The sequence below is a fragment of the Callospermophilus lateralis genome, chromosome X, assembly GCF_048772815.1.
Source record: "Callospermophilus lateralis isolate mCalLat2 chromosome X, mCalLat2.hap1, whole genome shotgun sequence".
Classification (NCBI taxonomy): Eukaryota; Metazoa; Chordata; class Mammalia; order Rodentia; family Sciuridae; genus Callospermophilus; species Callospermophilus lateralis.
The window spans coordinates 107,286,673-107,302,113 of NC_135325.1; the positions used below are offsets into that span (position 1 = coordinate 107,286,673).

At 35.5% G+C, this 15,441-nt stretch overlaps 1 protein-coding gene across 1 annotated transcript in view; it reads left to right on the plus strand.

The window, feature by feature from the left end:
* Nucleotides 1-15,441, plus strand: part of Stk26 (serine/threonine kinase 26) — a 54,511-nt gene that overhangs the window by 26,478 nt on the left and 12,592 nt on the right. The window contains exons 3-4 of the mRNA XM_077106825.1: nucleotides 5,111-5,341; nucleotides 14,988-15,044. Coding sequence (XP_076962940.1) covers nucleotides 5,111-5,341; nucleotides 14,988-15,044 — 288 coding nt within the window. The remainder of the gene's footprint in view (nucleotides 1-5,110; nucleotides 5,342-14,987; nucleotides 15,045-15,441) is intronic.

Here is a 15,441-nt window from a genome sequence, read left to right on the forward strand (position 1 = left end):
TCTGGAGTAGAGAGGATGTTGACTTGATTTTCTTCTAGTCTACAAAAGTAATGGGAATGATTGGGCAAATCATCTTTTTTTTTTGGCACTAGGGATTGAACCTAGGAGTGCTTTATTACTGATCTACACTGCTAGCTCTTCTTGTTTTTTTTTTTTTTTTTTTTTTGTATTTCAAGACAGGGTCTCGCTAAGTTGCTGAGGCTGGCCTCCATCTTGTGATCCTCCTGCCTCACTTCTCAAGTCACTGAGATTATAAACATGTGCCATCATACCTGGCACAAACCAGCATCTTTTTTTGAAAAATTTTTAATTTGTTTTAATTAGTTATACATGACAGTAGAATGCACTTATATACTTTGATATATCATACATAGATGGGATATAATTTGTCATTTTTCTAAGTATACATATTATAGGATCACATTGGTCATACAGTCACATACATACATAAAGTAATAATGTCTGTTTCATTTTACTATCTTTCTTATCCCCACATCCCTTGCCTTCCCCTCCTTTCACTTTCCTCTACTTAATCTAAGGTAACACTATTCTTTTTTTTTTTTTGCATTACAATTCTTAATACACATATATCACAATTTTTGTATCTCTGCTTATATATAAAGTATGTTGACACCCAATTCAAGTCTTCATACATGTACTTTGTATAATGATGTCCATCACATTCCCCATCCTTGCTAATTCCCTGCTCCCTCCCACTCCTCTTCCCTATTTAGAATTCATCTATTCTTCCCATGCGCTTCTTCCCAATCCCACTATGAGTCAACCTCCTTATATCATAGAAAACATTCGGTATTTGTTTTGGGGGGATTGGCTAACTTCACTTAGCATTATCTTCTCCAACACCATCCATTTACCTGCAAATACCATGGACAAACCAGCATCTTTATGTATGTGGGTGTTTTTTAATTGCATTATTTGGGATGTTTATCATTTATTTATTTTTAATTTTTTTTTAGTTATAGTGTACAGAATATCTTTGTTTGTTTCTTTTTATGTAGTGCTGAGGATCGAACCCAGTGCCTCACCTGAGGGGCAAGTGCTCCACCACTGAGCTACAACCCCAGCCCTGTTTACCATTTATTTACCTGACTTTTCCCCTTCTACTAAAAACAACAAAGCAATCTGTGTTTATTAAAGATACTTAGAATGCCTTGGCTTAAAATGCTGAAGGAGAAATTAGAACTTGGCTGTTATCTATCATGGATTCAGAAATTGGTAAATTGGGTAAGGATCCCCATTCCTTAAATGCTTACAGAAGTGAAGTTATGCTAGAGAAAACTTGTTTTCATGATTCCTTTCTCTCTAAAGATAATGTTTTGCATAAGTTTTAGACCCACAATAAGAGTAGGAAGTATGATACATTGTATAAATGATGGGTGTTTCCGTGTCCAAAAAAATGTTAAACTATACTGATGAGTTAGGATTTACTTTAGAGCTTCCTTAAAATGCAAAATGTGACTTGATTTTTAAATCCTTGATTTACATATTTGCCAGAATCCATTTATTATAGAAAGCAAGACACAGCTGTATCCTCCCTGGGGCTGATTGTTCTAGTCAAATCCTTCTAAAACACTAATTAGGAAGATTAGGATTTAATTTTTGTTTCTTAACAACAGAAGATTCTTGTTATAGAGTTAATGAATATACACACTTCCCAGAGTATGTTATCAAAAGGTGTATACTATGTAGTTTTCATCAATGGTTTATTTCCAAACTTTAGTATTTTTTTTTTTAAGAAAGAGGAGAGGGAGGGAGAGGGAGGGAGGGAGGGAGAGAGAGAGAGAGAGATCGAATTTTAATATTTATTTTTTAGTTTTCATCGGACACAACATCTTTGTTTGTATGTGGTGCTGAGGATCGAACCCGGGCCACACGCATGCCAGGCGAGCGCGCTACCGCTTGAGCACATCCCCAGCCCCCTTTAGTATGTTTAGTATGAACAGGCTGACTCATTTTTTTTAGAAAAATTTCCAAGGTCACTGAATTTGGGAAGTTATATAAAAGTGAACCCATCACCAAGGTATTTGGTAGAAATTTTTACCACACGGTAGTAGAAAAACAAAAAACCATCACCAAAAGTAGGAAGAGGTAACGATGGGATCACCACTGTGTAATAGTAATAAAGTAATGACCACAATGAAATACATACACATAATAGCTTGATAAAAGAGGACCCCAAGGAAATCATGTTTTTGAGAAGGTATTACAACAAAATGTGAGCCTTAAAGAGGCATGTTCAACCTACTGGAAGTCTTCAAGTTATTTTTAAAAGGCCATATGGGAATCTCAAGGTGTATTTGTTTCATGTGCATTCTGGAGATAGGTGAGGATATACATATAGCTTGCAGTATCAAAGAACCTCCAATATGGAATGTGCATGTTTTAGAAATGGAAAAAATACAGGAGTATGTGGGAAGCTTATAAGGTAAAATACATCATGTGCAAACTGTATTTTAGGTAGGCTGAAAAAGAGAAGTTGATAAAATTCTTTAAAAGCAGTAGTACGTCTTGAAGTTACCTCAAAAGGAACCAGTTTACTAAGGTAGTAGTGTGTCTATCTGGTTATCATAGAGCAAAGAAATTGATAAAAATAAACCTTAATGGCCTCTTTAATAATAAGATATAAGGGACATGTTAACTCCATAATTATCTGCTGAAATTGATGATTAGGTAAAATTATAGAAAATGAACAGATATTCTAGGTCCAATAGACAAAGTCGATTATAATTTAGCTCACCAGAACTAAATTGCATCCTCTTATATTTTGGCAGAACTCAAAGTTTTAGACTAATAAAGTCCTTAAGAATAATTTAATAATATGCTTTTGGGGGAAGGCTTGGACATCTTGAGATGCTACTTGATCAGAAGTATGTCTTCAATATTAAAAGTTTAAGAAGTATAAAAAAATTTCTTATGGGAGTAAGGTTTTAATTCAAAGTTGTATATTGTAAGAAAAGAAAAAGAATATTTCTATATCAGGAAAGGACAGTGAATTTATAAATCTAAGTCATGCCTATACATTCATTAATCTAAAAACCTTTGCTTCATGTCAGATTTTATCAGAGAAAAGTGTTAATATTATTATTCTCCACTGTGAAATAATTTGTGAAAGTTCTTTTGTATATTTAAAAACTTTTCAAAGTTCCTACATTCTGTTTTTTAAAACAATACTGGGCCTCAAACCCAGGGTCTCATGCATGTTAGACAAGTGTTCCACTATGTAGGTTCATCTACCATCATCAGATGAATAATTTACATTTATTTTTTTCCATTCTGTAGTTTGTCTCAACTTTATTGTTTCCTTTGCTGTGCAGAAGCTTCTTGATATGATATAATATCATTTGCATAATTTAGCTTTTGTTTCCTGTGCTTTTGGGGAATAATTCTTTTTTAACATTTTTATTAGAGCATTAAAATTATATATAATAGTGGCATTTGTTATGCATATTCATATATGCACATAACATGATGCAATCAATCTCATTCCCCAGTACCTTTTCTGTCCCTTCTCCCCTCCCCCTGATCTGCTTCCTCTACTGATATTATTATTATTTTTTTTTTTAAAGAGAGAGTGAGAAAGGGAGAGAGAGAGAGAGAGAATTTTAATATTTATTTATTTTTTTTAGTTATCGGCGGACACAACATCTTTGTTTGTATGTGGTGCTGAGGATCGAACCCGGGCCGCACGCATGCCAGGCGAGCGCGCTACCGCTTGAGCCACATCCCCAGCCCTGATATTATTATTATTATTACTATCTTAATTAGTACATTGTAATTATATATGTAAGCAGGATTAATTATGATATATGCATATATAGGCTTAGCATATTTTTGTAGATTTCTTTCCTCAGTATGGAGAACAGTTCTTTTTTTTTTTTTTTTGAGAGAGAGAGAGAATTTTTTTTAATATTTATTTTCTAGTTTTCGGTGGACACAACATCTTTGTTTGTATGTGATGCTGAGGATCGAACCGGGGCCGCACGCATGCCAGGCGAGAGTGCTACCGCTTAAGCCACATCCCCAGCCCCGAGAACAGTTCTTAATAAAGGCATAGAATTGCTTTTCAGCCATTGATGAGAATATTTCACACAATAGGATCCTAAAAATGTGAACAGACAGTTCTTAAAAGAAGAAATTCAAATGGCCAACAAATTTATGAAAACTTGTTTAACTTTATTACATATCATAGATATGCAAGTTAAAACTGCAATGAGGTATCATCTGACCCCAGTTAGAATAGCTATTACTAAAAAGACAGAAACATTTCAGCCATTGATGAGAATATTTCGCACAAATAGGATCCTACATTTAAAAAAAAGATCAGAAGTATTTTGTGTTCTTTGTTGCTTAGAATTATAGGTGGGTTTTTTGGCATGTCTGAGTTGAGACAGAGGAGAGTTCAAAGGTAATATTGAGAGAATGTTGTTTTCTTTTGTTATTATTTTAGGTACTGGGGACTGAACACAGTGATGCTCTACCACTGAACTACATCCCCGGTCATTTTTAAATTTTGAGATTTACAGTCTCCCTAAGTTGCTGAAGCTGGCCTCAAAATTGCAATCCCCCTGTCTCGGCCTCTGAATGAAATTATAGGTGTGCACCACTATACTCACAAAGAATGCTTATAAAACTCTTCTTACATTTGCATTAATGTGTTCAAACTGTATACAATCCTTTGCTCTGTTCCAAAATATATCTGATCTTTTGGCAGACCTCAGAGACTTTGCTGTATGGGATTGTTAGTGGTAGCACGATCAGCTAAACCCTTTTGGTGTGGGTGATCCAGTAGAATGTGGACCAGCTGGCTGTTTGAGATTACAGTTGTTCTAACAAAGCAATTGTGGAGAAGAGTCAAAGGAGTTTGTAAGCTTTAAAAAAATTAAGAAATGATAAATGTTCAAGGAGATGAAAATGGTAATTACCTTGATTTGATCATTATACATTGTATATGTGTTGAATGATCACACCATACCCAGTAAATATGTACAATTAAAAAATATTAAGAAGTGAAGACCTATACAAAAAGTGTTTTTGTCTTATGATTCATTTTCCTTCATTTAAAAAATCATCTGTGTTCTTTCTTCCATAGAATAATATAGCAGATCCAGAAGAACTGTTCACAAAATTAGAACGCATTGGAAAAGGCTCATTTGGAGAAGTTTTCAAAGGAATTGATAACCGTACTCAGCAAGTTGTTGCTATTAAAATCATTGACCTTGAGGAAGCCGAAGATGAAATAGAAGACATTCAACAAGAAATAACTGTTTTGAGTCAATGTGACAGCTCATATGTAACAAAATACTATGGGTCATATTTAAAGGTAATGTGTGTGCTATATTATTTAAGTCATAAGGTATTTTCATTATGTTTTTCTTCCTCTCTTTTTAAATTCTGTTTTTGAAAAGCAATGTCTCAAATTAGGATTTGGCAGTCTTTATCCTTTAGGCAGAATCCAGCTCCTTCCATTATAGTGCCAAATAAATTGTTGTTAGATTTAGCAACTGTATCCTGAATATATCTCAGCACTCAGCTGTACTCTGTTCAATACCTGAACTTTTGGTTCAGTGGAGGAGCAGAAATGGAGCAGCTGGTTCTTGAGACATATCCTTTGTCAGGAAAAAGCCATCCTTCCTTGGTTCCTGCAAACTCTTTTCAATAGTTCATTCTGTCTCAATCAGAATTGATGAAATTTTTAAGTATGTCCCTTATTCCATTGAGTTAAGGTGGTTGCATTTCTCTCTCCCTTCAGGTTGTGAGCTTCTTGATAGCAGGCAGTTTAGCTTAACCAGTCTTGGTTTCTTTGTCACAGCACAGACACAGAGTCTGGCACATCTCAAGCACATGATAAATGTACTCATTCATTCATTATTATCCTCAGGAGATTGGCTGTAGGCCCTGCTTCCCAAGACACTAAAATCCTCAGATGCTCAAGTCCCTTATATAAAATGACATAGTATTTGTATATTACCTATGTACATCCTCCCTTATACTTTAAATCAACTCTAGATTATTCTCTAATACATTGTAAATGTTATGTTAGTAGCTGTTATACTGTATTGTTTACAAGAATAATGACAAAAAGTCTGTACTTATTCAGTAGAGAGGTTTTCTTTGACCCACAGTTGGTTGAATCTTGGATATGGAACTTATAGGGGACCAACTTTTTGTTAAAATGGAATAAAATGAAATAATATTGGCCCCCTGCTGAAGCTGGAATATTTCCTGGTTCCAAGATCATGTAATTAGCAGCCACCTAAATTTCCAGCAGATGGAGATGTTACTGCATAACAGAAAATTCTTTGTTTAGTAAAACCCAAGAGTTCTTGGGTTCCAGAGGTAAAAGTCAGGATTTGTGTCCATTGAAATGTAAATAATAAATAGCTACAGTGGATTAGACAAAGAGAATGAAGAGAAAGAAGGGGGGTTAGGAATAGGAAAGACAGTGGAATGAATCTGACATAACTTTGCTATGTACATGTATGAGTACACTGCAATGAATCTTAATAGCATGTACATCCTAAGATGTACTGAAATCCTAATTAGATAAGATATAATGCATGTTTGTATAAATATATCAAAATAGACTTTACTGTCATATATAACTAAAAAGAAGAAATAAAAATAAAAGAGATGAAGAAAAAGAATAAATAGCTAGAAAATTCTAGGTTGGGTTTTAAATTATTTTTAAAATAAAATTATTGGGGCTGGGGTTGTAGCTCAGTGGTAGAGCACTTGCCTAGCATGTGTGAGGCACTGGGTTTGATTCTTAGCACCACATATAAATAAGTAAAGGTATTGTGTCCATATACAACTAAAAATGTTTTTTAAAAAATTGTTTTACTGGGTGTGGTGGTGCATGCTTCTAATCCCAGCAGCTTGGGAGCCTGAGGCAAGAGGATTGTGAGTTCAAAGCCAACCTCAGCAATAATTTAGGAAGACCATAAACAATGTAGGTAGACTGTATCTCAAAATAAAAAATAAAAAGGGCTGTGGATATGGCTCAGTGATTAAATGCCTCTGGGTTCACTCTTGGCACCAAAAATAAAGAAATAAAAAATTGTTTATTCCCATGTTGAAAAATTTCAAAGGAAAGCAGTATTAGACCTTTGCCTTTCAGAGTTTATAAGGGTGGGATTGCTTAGTATTGTTTCTTATGCAAGGCGCCGGTGTTTGTGAAAAAGATGGAGATGGACACAACCCCGAACCCCCCACCCCCCACAACACACACACAAAGCTACTATGGGACGGAGAAGAGAATACTTCACTGACCTGAGAAGATGTCCAGAGTGCATGCATGTGCAAAAAATTCGACCCAAAGGGAGCGATCTGTCTGTCTCAACTTTTCAGGTTGGCTGCAGTGCCGCTACAATTTAGACCCTAACTCTGGGCTGAGTGTATGTCTGCAGTGCAGACATGTGCAGAGCAACCTTGGCGCAGACCTGGTGTGAGCCATTAAATATGGATCGTCTGAGATGAGGTTACATTCCAGATTCCAGAGTACGTGCTGTCTCAGTGGCCTCAGAACCGGTGTGCGGAGTGAGGACAGAAGCAAAGAAACCTTGGTTTTGGGCAAGGGTGCATATGATGTGTGCGTGGGCTTTCCTCCACAAAGCGCGTGCGCATGGCCACAAAGCATGTGTGTACAACTTCAGAGCGAGCGCGCAAGGCCACAAAGCGGGCGGGCGTTTGGTATGTGAACTTGCCTGGCAGCCATCTCTGATGAATCTGGAGCCCAGTGATGATGAAGCTGATAAATAATTCCTGCCTTACTTCTTTGTTCCTAGCGGTCCACTGGCGTCTCAGGTATACAAGATCCACCTGTGATCCTTCCTGTGGGTGTATAATGCCTTCCTATGCTCCACTGTATTGTTACAATTTCTTAAAAGGCCCTTGAACCATTCCAGGATTATTTTGGTTTGCGTCTGTGTGGCAGCTGTTGCAAAGATCGCTCTTTTTTATTCCTCCATCTTGGTGACTTCACTTTGTCATTGCTTCCTTTATCAGTATTTATATTAATTAATATCTATGTAAGCGAGGCATGATGGCGCACGCCTGTAATCCCAGTGGCTTGGGAGGCTGAGAAAGGAATCTCACAAGTTCGTCCTCAGCAACTTAGGCCCTAACTAACTCAGCGAAACCCTGTCTCTGAAATACAAAAATGGCCTGGATTGGTAAACTTCCTCTGAGTTCAATCCCTGATACCAAAAAAAAAAAAAAAAAAAAAAAAAAAAAATTACCATCAGTTTCCTTGCCTTTTTACAAGTTTTATTTATTTTAACATTATATGAATTGGGTAGAGAGTGTATGCATAGTAGAATTAATCCTTAAACAGCCACTATATTAAACACTGTACTAGATGCATAAAAATGGTGCAAATTTTATGATTAAAGTGCATCTAAAATACAGATGAGGCACAAATACGCCAGCATCCTTTTTTTGAGAATAATTTGAAAAAAAAAAAGTCCTGAAAAAGGAACTAATAATACTGATAATTTTTATTCAATTTCAGCATTTCTTTCTAAGTGTAGCTGTTACTATATTTTACTACATACCTGATTTTTTGTCCTTTGGCTTTCATGTTCACTCCTAAAAGGCTAATTTAGCAGTTGATATTAAGTTAGAGAAATCTCGTGATTATTCAGTCTCAATAGTTTTTAAGTCCCCCTTCTAATTGCTACAACAGACTTTGTTGTAAGCAGTCCTAGGATTTTGTGTGTGTGTGTGTGTGTGTGTGTGTGTGTATGATTTGTTCTTTTTTTTTTTTTTTTTTTTTTTTTTTTAAAGAGAGAGTGAGAGAGGGAGGGAGAGAGAGAGAAGTTCAACATTTATTTTTTAGTTATTGGCGGACACAACATCTTTGTATGTGGTGCTGAGGATCGAACCCGGGCCGCACGCATGCCAGGCGAGCGCTCTACCGCTTGAGCCACATCCCCAGCCCTATGATTTGTTCTTTTGGGTTGACTCTTTCTGGATTGAATACTGATAACTCCAGACCCAGTCTAAAGCAAACCTGAATCCTTGCTATTTTTAGGCCCATATAACAGATAAGCTATTTTTGGTGACTGACTTAAAATATTTAATAAGCCCTATTTAAAATGGGTCTTGTTTATTATGTTGGAAATAACTACTGATATGGGATTGAACTTTTTACTAGTTGTTATAGCCTTTGTTTATTCATATTCAGTGCTCGTAGAAAATGTATTGCAACTCTATTTTTACAAGATTTCACATTTAAAAAAATTCTCTTCAAAACTTAGCACCGCATTATATATGAACTGTTCATCTAGTAATTACTTAATCTTTAAATAAATATAAACTATTTTTTGTACCAAATCTTGATTGTAGAATATACTCAGACTAGTTGGTGATAATAGAAGAAACACCATTGTCCAAGGTGTTTTTAATGGATTAAATTGAAAATTTTTTTTTTATCTCCTTTCCCAATCATTAATTGAAATCTCTTAGTAAAAGAATACTTTGGGGATGGGAATGGCTCAGTGGTAGAGCACTTGCCTGGCATCCATGAGGCCCTAGGTTTGATCTCCAGTACTGCAAAAAAAAAAAAAAATACAGTGAAGAACTTATTGTTTCATGATAAAATTATAGAAATAGACAGTTGACCAATACTGAATAGTTATATCTATTTAAAGTAAACAAATGTATGATATACATGTGTATCTCTATACAGATACACACACACACACACACACACACACACATAGAAAACAGAATATGGTCTTTTAATACTATTCATTTGAATCACTTTTTTAAATTGAGCAACTTGTTTTCCATTTATATTAAATCTTACAGTGATTGTGTAGACTTGGGTTTTTTCCTAAACTAAAATCGCATATAACAGGATTCTGTTTAATGCAGTCAGTGTAATTCAAGGCCACATCCTCTAAGTAACATCAGAAAACTGAACTGTCAATCAACTGTGTACCTTCTTTGGTCCATCCTTACATTTCAGACGACAGGAGATTTTGTGAGTCAAGTTAGTTGAACAGTGTAGGGTATCAGTTTTCTCAGTTTGTCCTTACACAGGATATCACACATAACCAAGACTTCACCATAAGCTGGAGGAAAAGGTTATTGCATTTGAGAGAAAATTATATACTCTCTAAAACTGTATGCAATTGTAGTGATTTCCTTGAGACATGCAAAAATGTACTAGGTATTCATTTTGACTGAGCTCAGTGTATAACTTCATTTTTAAAAACAAGAGTAAAAACCAGACAAACACATCAGTGTGACCACAGTGTTTTCCTTTAATTTTAGTTCACTGCAGAGTTTCTTGACAGACAAAGTTAGTCTTTATGAAGAGTGCTAAAATAAGCAAACCCTTCCTTTCTGATCTCATAATGTTGGAAGAATCTTTTATAATCTTTAAATATTTTTCTAGTTCAATGTAAATCTTAAAATGAAGCTCACTCAAGCATTGAGTAGAATTTGAATCATGCCTTTATTTGCTGGTAAAAATTGCCTTTAGATTTCTGTTTATGTTAAGGAAATAATCACCCCCTCCACACACACATACATATGACACCACTGAAATTTATTTTAAAAAAGAATTGAATGAATAAAGTGAAATATTCCAGAATAAATTCTGTACACTTTTGTGGCCTTCTCATTTTTCACTGAAGCTTAGTGTGTGCTTATATCTGGTATATGTTCAGTGTCTTTAGAATATTCTTTTGTTGAAAATTTTTTATAGTTAAATAAAAGAAAATTTATTATAATTTATATAATTATAATTATATAATGAAGAAAATTAAGGACAGTATATATTTCTCCTTATCAAAATGTTCTTTTCTCAGAATAAATATACCTTGCCATGCATGGTGGTGCATACCTATAATCCCAGCAGCTTGGGAGGCTGAGGTGGGAGGATAGCAAGTTCAAAGCCAGCCTCAGCAACTTGGCAAGGCCCTAAGCAACTCAGCAAGACCTTGTTTCTAAATAAACTATAAAATAGGGCTGGGGATGTGGCTCAATGTTTAAGCACCCCTGAGTTTAATCCTTGGTACAAAAAAAAAAAAAAACCCAGCTTTAAGTTTAAAATAATATATCTCTAAGAAGCCTCATATTAGATACAGCTTAACAGACATGTATTTATTGAGTGCCTCTCATTCTGTTTCTTTGCCCTAGTGAATCTCATCTACTTTATTTATTTTTTAAATATTTTTTTTAGTTGTTAATAGACCTTTATTTTATTTATTTATTTTTATGTGGTGCTGAGGATTGAACCTAGTGCCTCACACATGCTAGGCAAGTGCTCTACCACTGAACCACAACCCCAGCCCTCATCTACTTTATTTTGATAATTAAATTAATGCCTCTGGTCCAAGACTCTTGTCAGTCTCAGATATGTATTTCTAGTTTGCCTCATCTATTACCTACTTATCTGTGGGTACCTTAAGGGCAGTAACCCTAAAACTGAGGAGCTAACATTTGAACTAGGTTTTGAATATGATTGCGATGAAAGTTGGAATGTGAAGTTGGGGTAGGGACAAGGCAATCCAAACTGGAAGGAAACGGTTCAGAGGTGGTAAAGTATCTAGCCATATTCTAGGCAAAAATAATCTCTACTGTCCCTTGCAGTTCTATAAAATCTTATGTTTTCTTTGTTTTTCAATTATGATAAAAGACACAACATAAAATTTACCACTCTAACCATTTCTAAGTTCACTGGCATTAAGTACATTCACAATGTTGTGTAGTCATCATCATTTATTTCCAGAACATCTTTACCAATTAATGAGCAATTAAGCAATAATCCCCATTCCCTGATCCTTGGAAACCACCATTCTACTTTGAGTCACTGTGAATTTGGCTATTCTAGGTACCTCATATAAGTGTTATCATAGAATATTTGTCCTTTTGTGACAGGCTAATTTCAATTGCACTTGCTGGTTGATTTGGTCAGTGTTATTATTGCCTGTTGGATTAATAGACCAGCTACTTAATTGAACACATAGGTAGCATAAATAATCCTCTCTTATATGTACATACAATTGGTATATTGAATTGTTTTTTTCTTTTTTGGAGCGGATACTAGGGATTGAACTCAGGGGCACTGGGCCACTGAGTCACATCCTCAGCCGTATTTTGTATTTTATTTAGAGACAGGGTCTCACTGAGTTGCTTAGTGCCTCCCTTTTGCTTAGGCTGGCTTTGAACTCTTGATCCTCCTGCGCCACTGGGATTACCAGCATGTACCACCATGCCAGCTAGAGCAATTGTTCTTTAGGTATTCTGAATTTAGGGACAATTTCCTAATACCAACTGAAAACCCATGTTGATACAGGACTCAAAACTTAATCCTCCAAACCGTTGTTAAAATGTATGGATTCGTTTATAAGCAGAGAGATGGAATTTTGTATGCTAAGTTTATGGTTACGGTTTACACTCACCTGGCTCTTTTAGAATTGTAAACCCGCATGTAGATACCATCTTAGCACTTTAAATTATTTAAAATGCAAACCAAGCACTTATTTGTATCCTCCAACAATAAAGCCTTTTGTAGAATTTGAAGATAGAACCTGAGACGTTACCCCCCCCCCCCAAATAGTGGCAAGCTAGTTTAGATTAGTTTTGTTTGTAGTTAGTGTTTTCATTAAGCTGCCTTGAGCAGGGAGGAGCCCTGCCAATTTGCCATTTCTACCTTGCTCCCTAGGCCTTGCTTCAGGCTCCTGCCCACCTAACAGTCTTCCAGATGTCCAGGTCTTTGGCCATCCTCCAGTGATGCTTGTCTCCAGGAGTGACAATCAAAAGGAGGCAGTCAGAAAAGCTATCTGATATCTCTGGCCACTTCCTGTGTCAGAGGAGTACCTAGTTCTACTGAAAAGTTCTTCTGGTAGTAAGTCTTATTTTTGGATCTGGAAGTTGCTTAGTCTCAACTTTAATAACTAAGCAGTATATACTGTTTTGTAAGGTCACATATCCAGCTTTTTATGAATACCTTTTGGTGATAGTTTGGAAGTTTCCATTTTGATTTGGTACAAGCAAAAGGGCATACATTGTTTTTAGACTTGAAAAACAGGTGCTTTTCATTCATAAAAAACCTTAAAACAGATAAACTAATTTTACAAGATCTTATTTTAAAATGTCAGGGGCATGGGAAGCTTTCTGCATTCATATGATAGAATATAGTACTTACTGGAAACAGATGTATGGTAAGAGATAATATTCGTAAGCTGTAAGCCATTATAAGAACCACTTTTATGTATGTGATACTAGGGAGTGAACTCAGGGGTGTTCTACCACTTAGCTATATCCTCAAATCTTTTTATTTTTTAATTTTGAGACAGGACCTCACTAAGTTACTGAGGCTGGCCTCTAACTTGCAATCCTCCTGCTTCAGCCTCCTGAGTCTTTGGGATTACAGGCATGTACCATTTTGAGTGGCAAGAAATACTTTTTTTTAAAAAAATAAAGTTGTATCAGGTTTATAATTATCTGGTTCTGAATGCCTAATTTCTATGCATAAATTCAAGTTACATGAACCACTCCTAGAACTCTGCTTCCCTCCCCACTATTGTAGAAATTTATTTCCTTTTTCCTTCCATGCACACATGACGTTCAGCTTTTTCTTTCCTCAGTTCAAGTTGACTTGCTAAGGCAAAACAGAGCAGATGTTAAGATTAGTGGAAGTGGACACGATGGTGGTGCTCTATGCCTCTCTTTCTTTTATATATTGTACATAGTGTCAACATTAAGAAAGGAGAATCCGTCTGTTTTAACTGAACTAATCTTTCCCTCCTCAGCCCCTAGCTCTAGACCACATCCTAGCCCCTACTATCAACTTAACTCTGATTCGTCAACCTTGGAACATTCCCCTGACTCATCATTGTGTCACTAGAGTCCATTCTCTGCCTTAATAATATTCCAGCCCCATGGAGATGCTTGACAAATTTTAAATTGAACTCCTCAATACTTCCCAGGGATTTTAGAGTGAGGGCACCAGCAGTAGCTTGAGAATCTTCATCCCACAGCTGGGCCTGTAAAGGTGAGAAATGTGTTCCTGGCATCCCAAGTTGGAGCACAACACGGAATATATATTTTCCCCCAGAAAAATTGCTAAGTTATAAGTAGTAGTGAGTTTCTCCAATATTCTTCATGCTATATATTATGGATATATTTATGTTAACATTTTCTTTTGGGGAGACAACTCCACGATCCCAAATGTGATTTTTTTTTTTATGGAAAAAATGCTTGCTTCTGAATAACTTACTTAAAAATGGACTTTTGGGACATAATTCATTCACAACTTTGCTAGGGCCAGTATAATAAAACCAACCTTTTGATTTCTAGTCAGCTATGTGTTCTCAAAAACAGAGAATATCATTCACAAAATGGTATGGAGAAAGAATTATCCTTAATATTTTAAGCTATATCTGAAAAAAGGAAGTGTTTTATTCCAGTGTTTAACTGATGGAGAATGGTGTGTATGTGTGTATACTAGTTTTAGAATTCATATACATATATTTCCCCATAAACCTCATTACTCTTGTTCTGGTCACTATGAAATTAATTTTTCCTGGAGTAATCATTTGCTCTTTGAGCTACACACTCCCCTTTCTTTATCCATTTATATAAGTGTCCTTTCTTCTCATTCTTTATTGTAATTATCTTTTCCTTTTAGTATTATCATTCAAGATAACAATTGCAGGCTTTAGATTTTTTTTTCTCAGTTTTGTAATGATTATTAGTAGCTTAACAATAACAAACAATACTGTATTTGTTTAGCTATATTAAAGGCTAAATAGAATTGCAAGACTAGGCTCAGAATTTTATTTTATTTTTTTGTATAATGGTATATGGAGAAAAATATGTTCTGTGTTCCAAGCAACCACTTTTAAACATCTATTTTACAATCATTGCATTAGTATGTAAGATTTAACTTTTTGTTAATATGCTATTTTGGCTAAGGTTTATAATTATTAAATTGTTCAATGGCTTTACAGGGTTCAAAATTATGGATAATAATGGAATACCTGGGTGGCGGTTCAGCACTGGATCTTGTAAGTATTTTCAAATAATTACACAAACATTTTTAACCATTCTTTTATGTTAAGTAAGCAGTGGCTTTTGAGCAACACTAAGTGGTTATATTAGTTAATATGTTCAAATTAAACTCTTTCTTGAGGACCACGGCACTTATGTCGATAATTCTTTTTTTAATATGACAGCAGAATGCATTACAGTTCTTATGTAGATACTTCTTTATTGCAGATTTGAATCTGTTGCTGACAATCTATGAGTATATAAGAAATACAAATAGGGGCTGGGGATGTGGCTCAAGTGGTAGCGTGCTCGCCTGGCATGCGTGCGGCCCGGGTTCGATCCTCAGCACCACATACAAACAAAGATGTTGTGTCCGCCGTTAACTAAAAAATAAAATATTAAAAAAATTCTCTC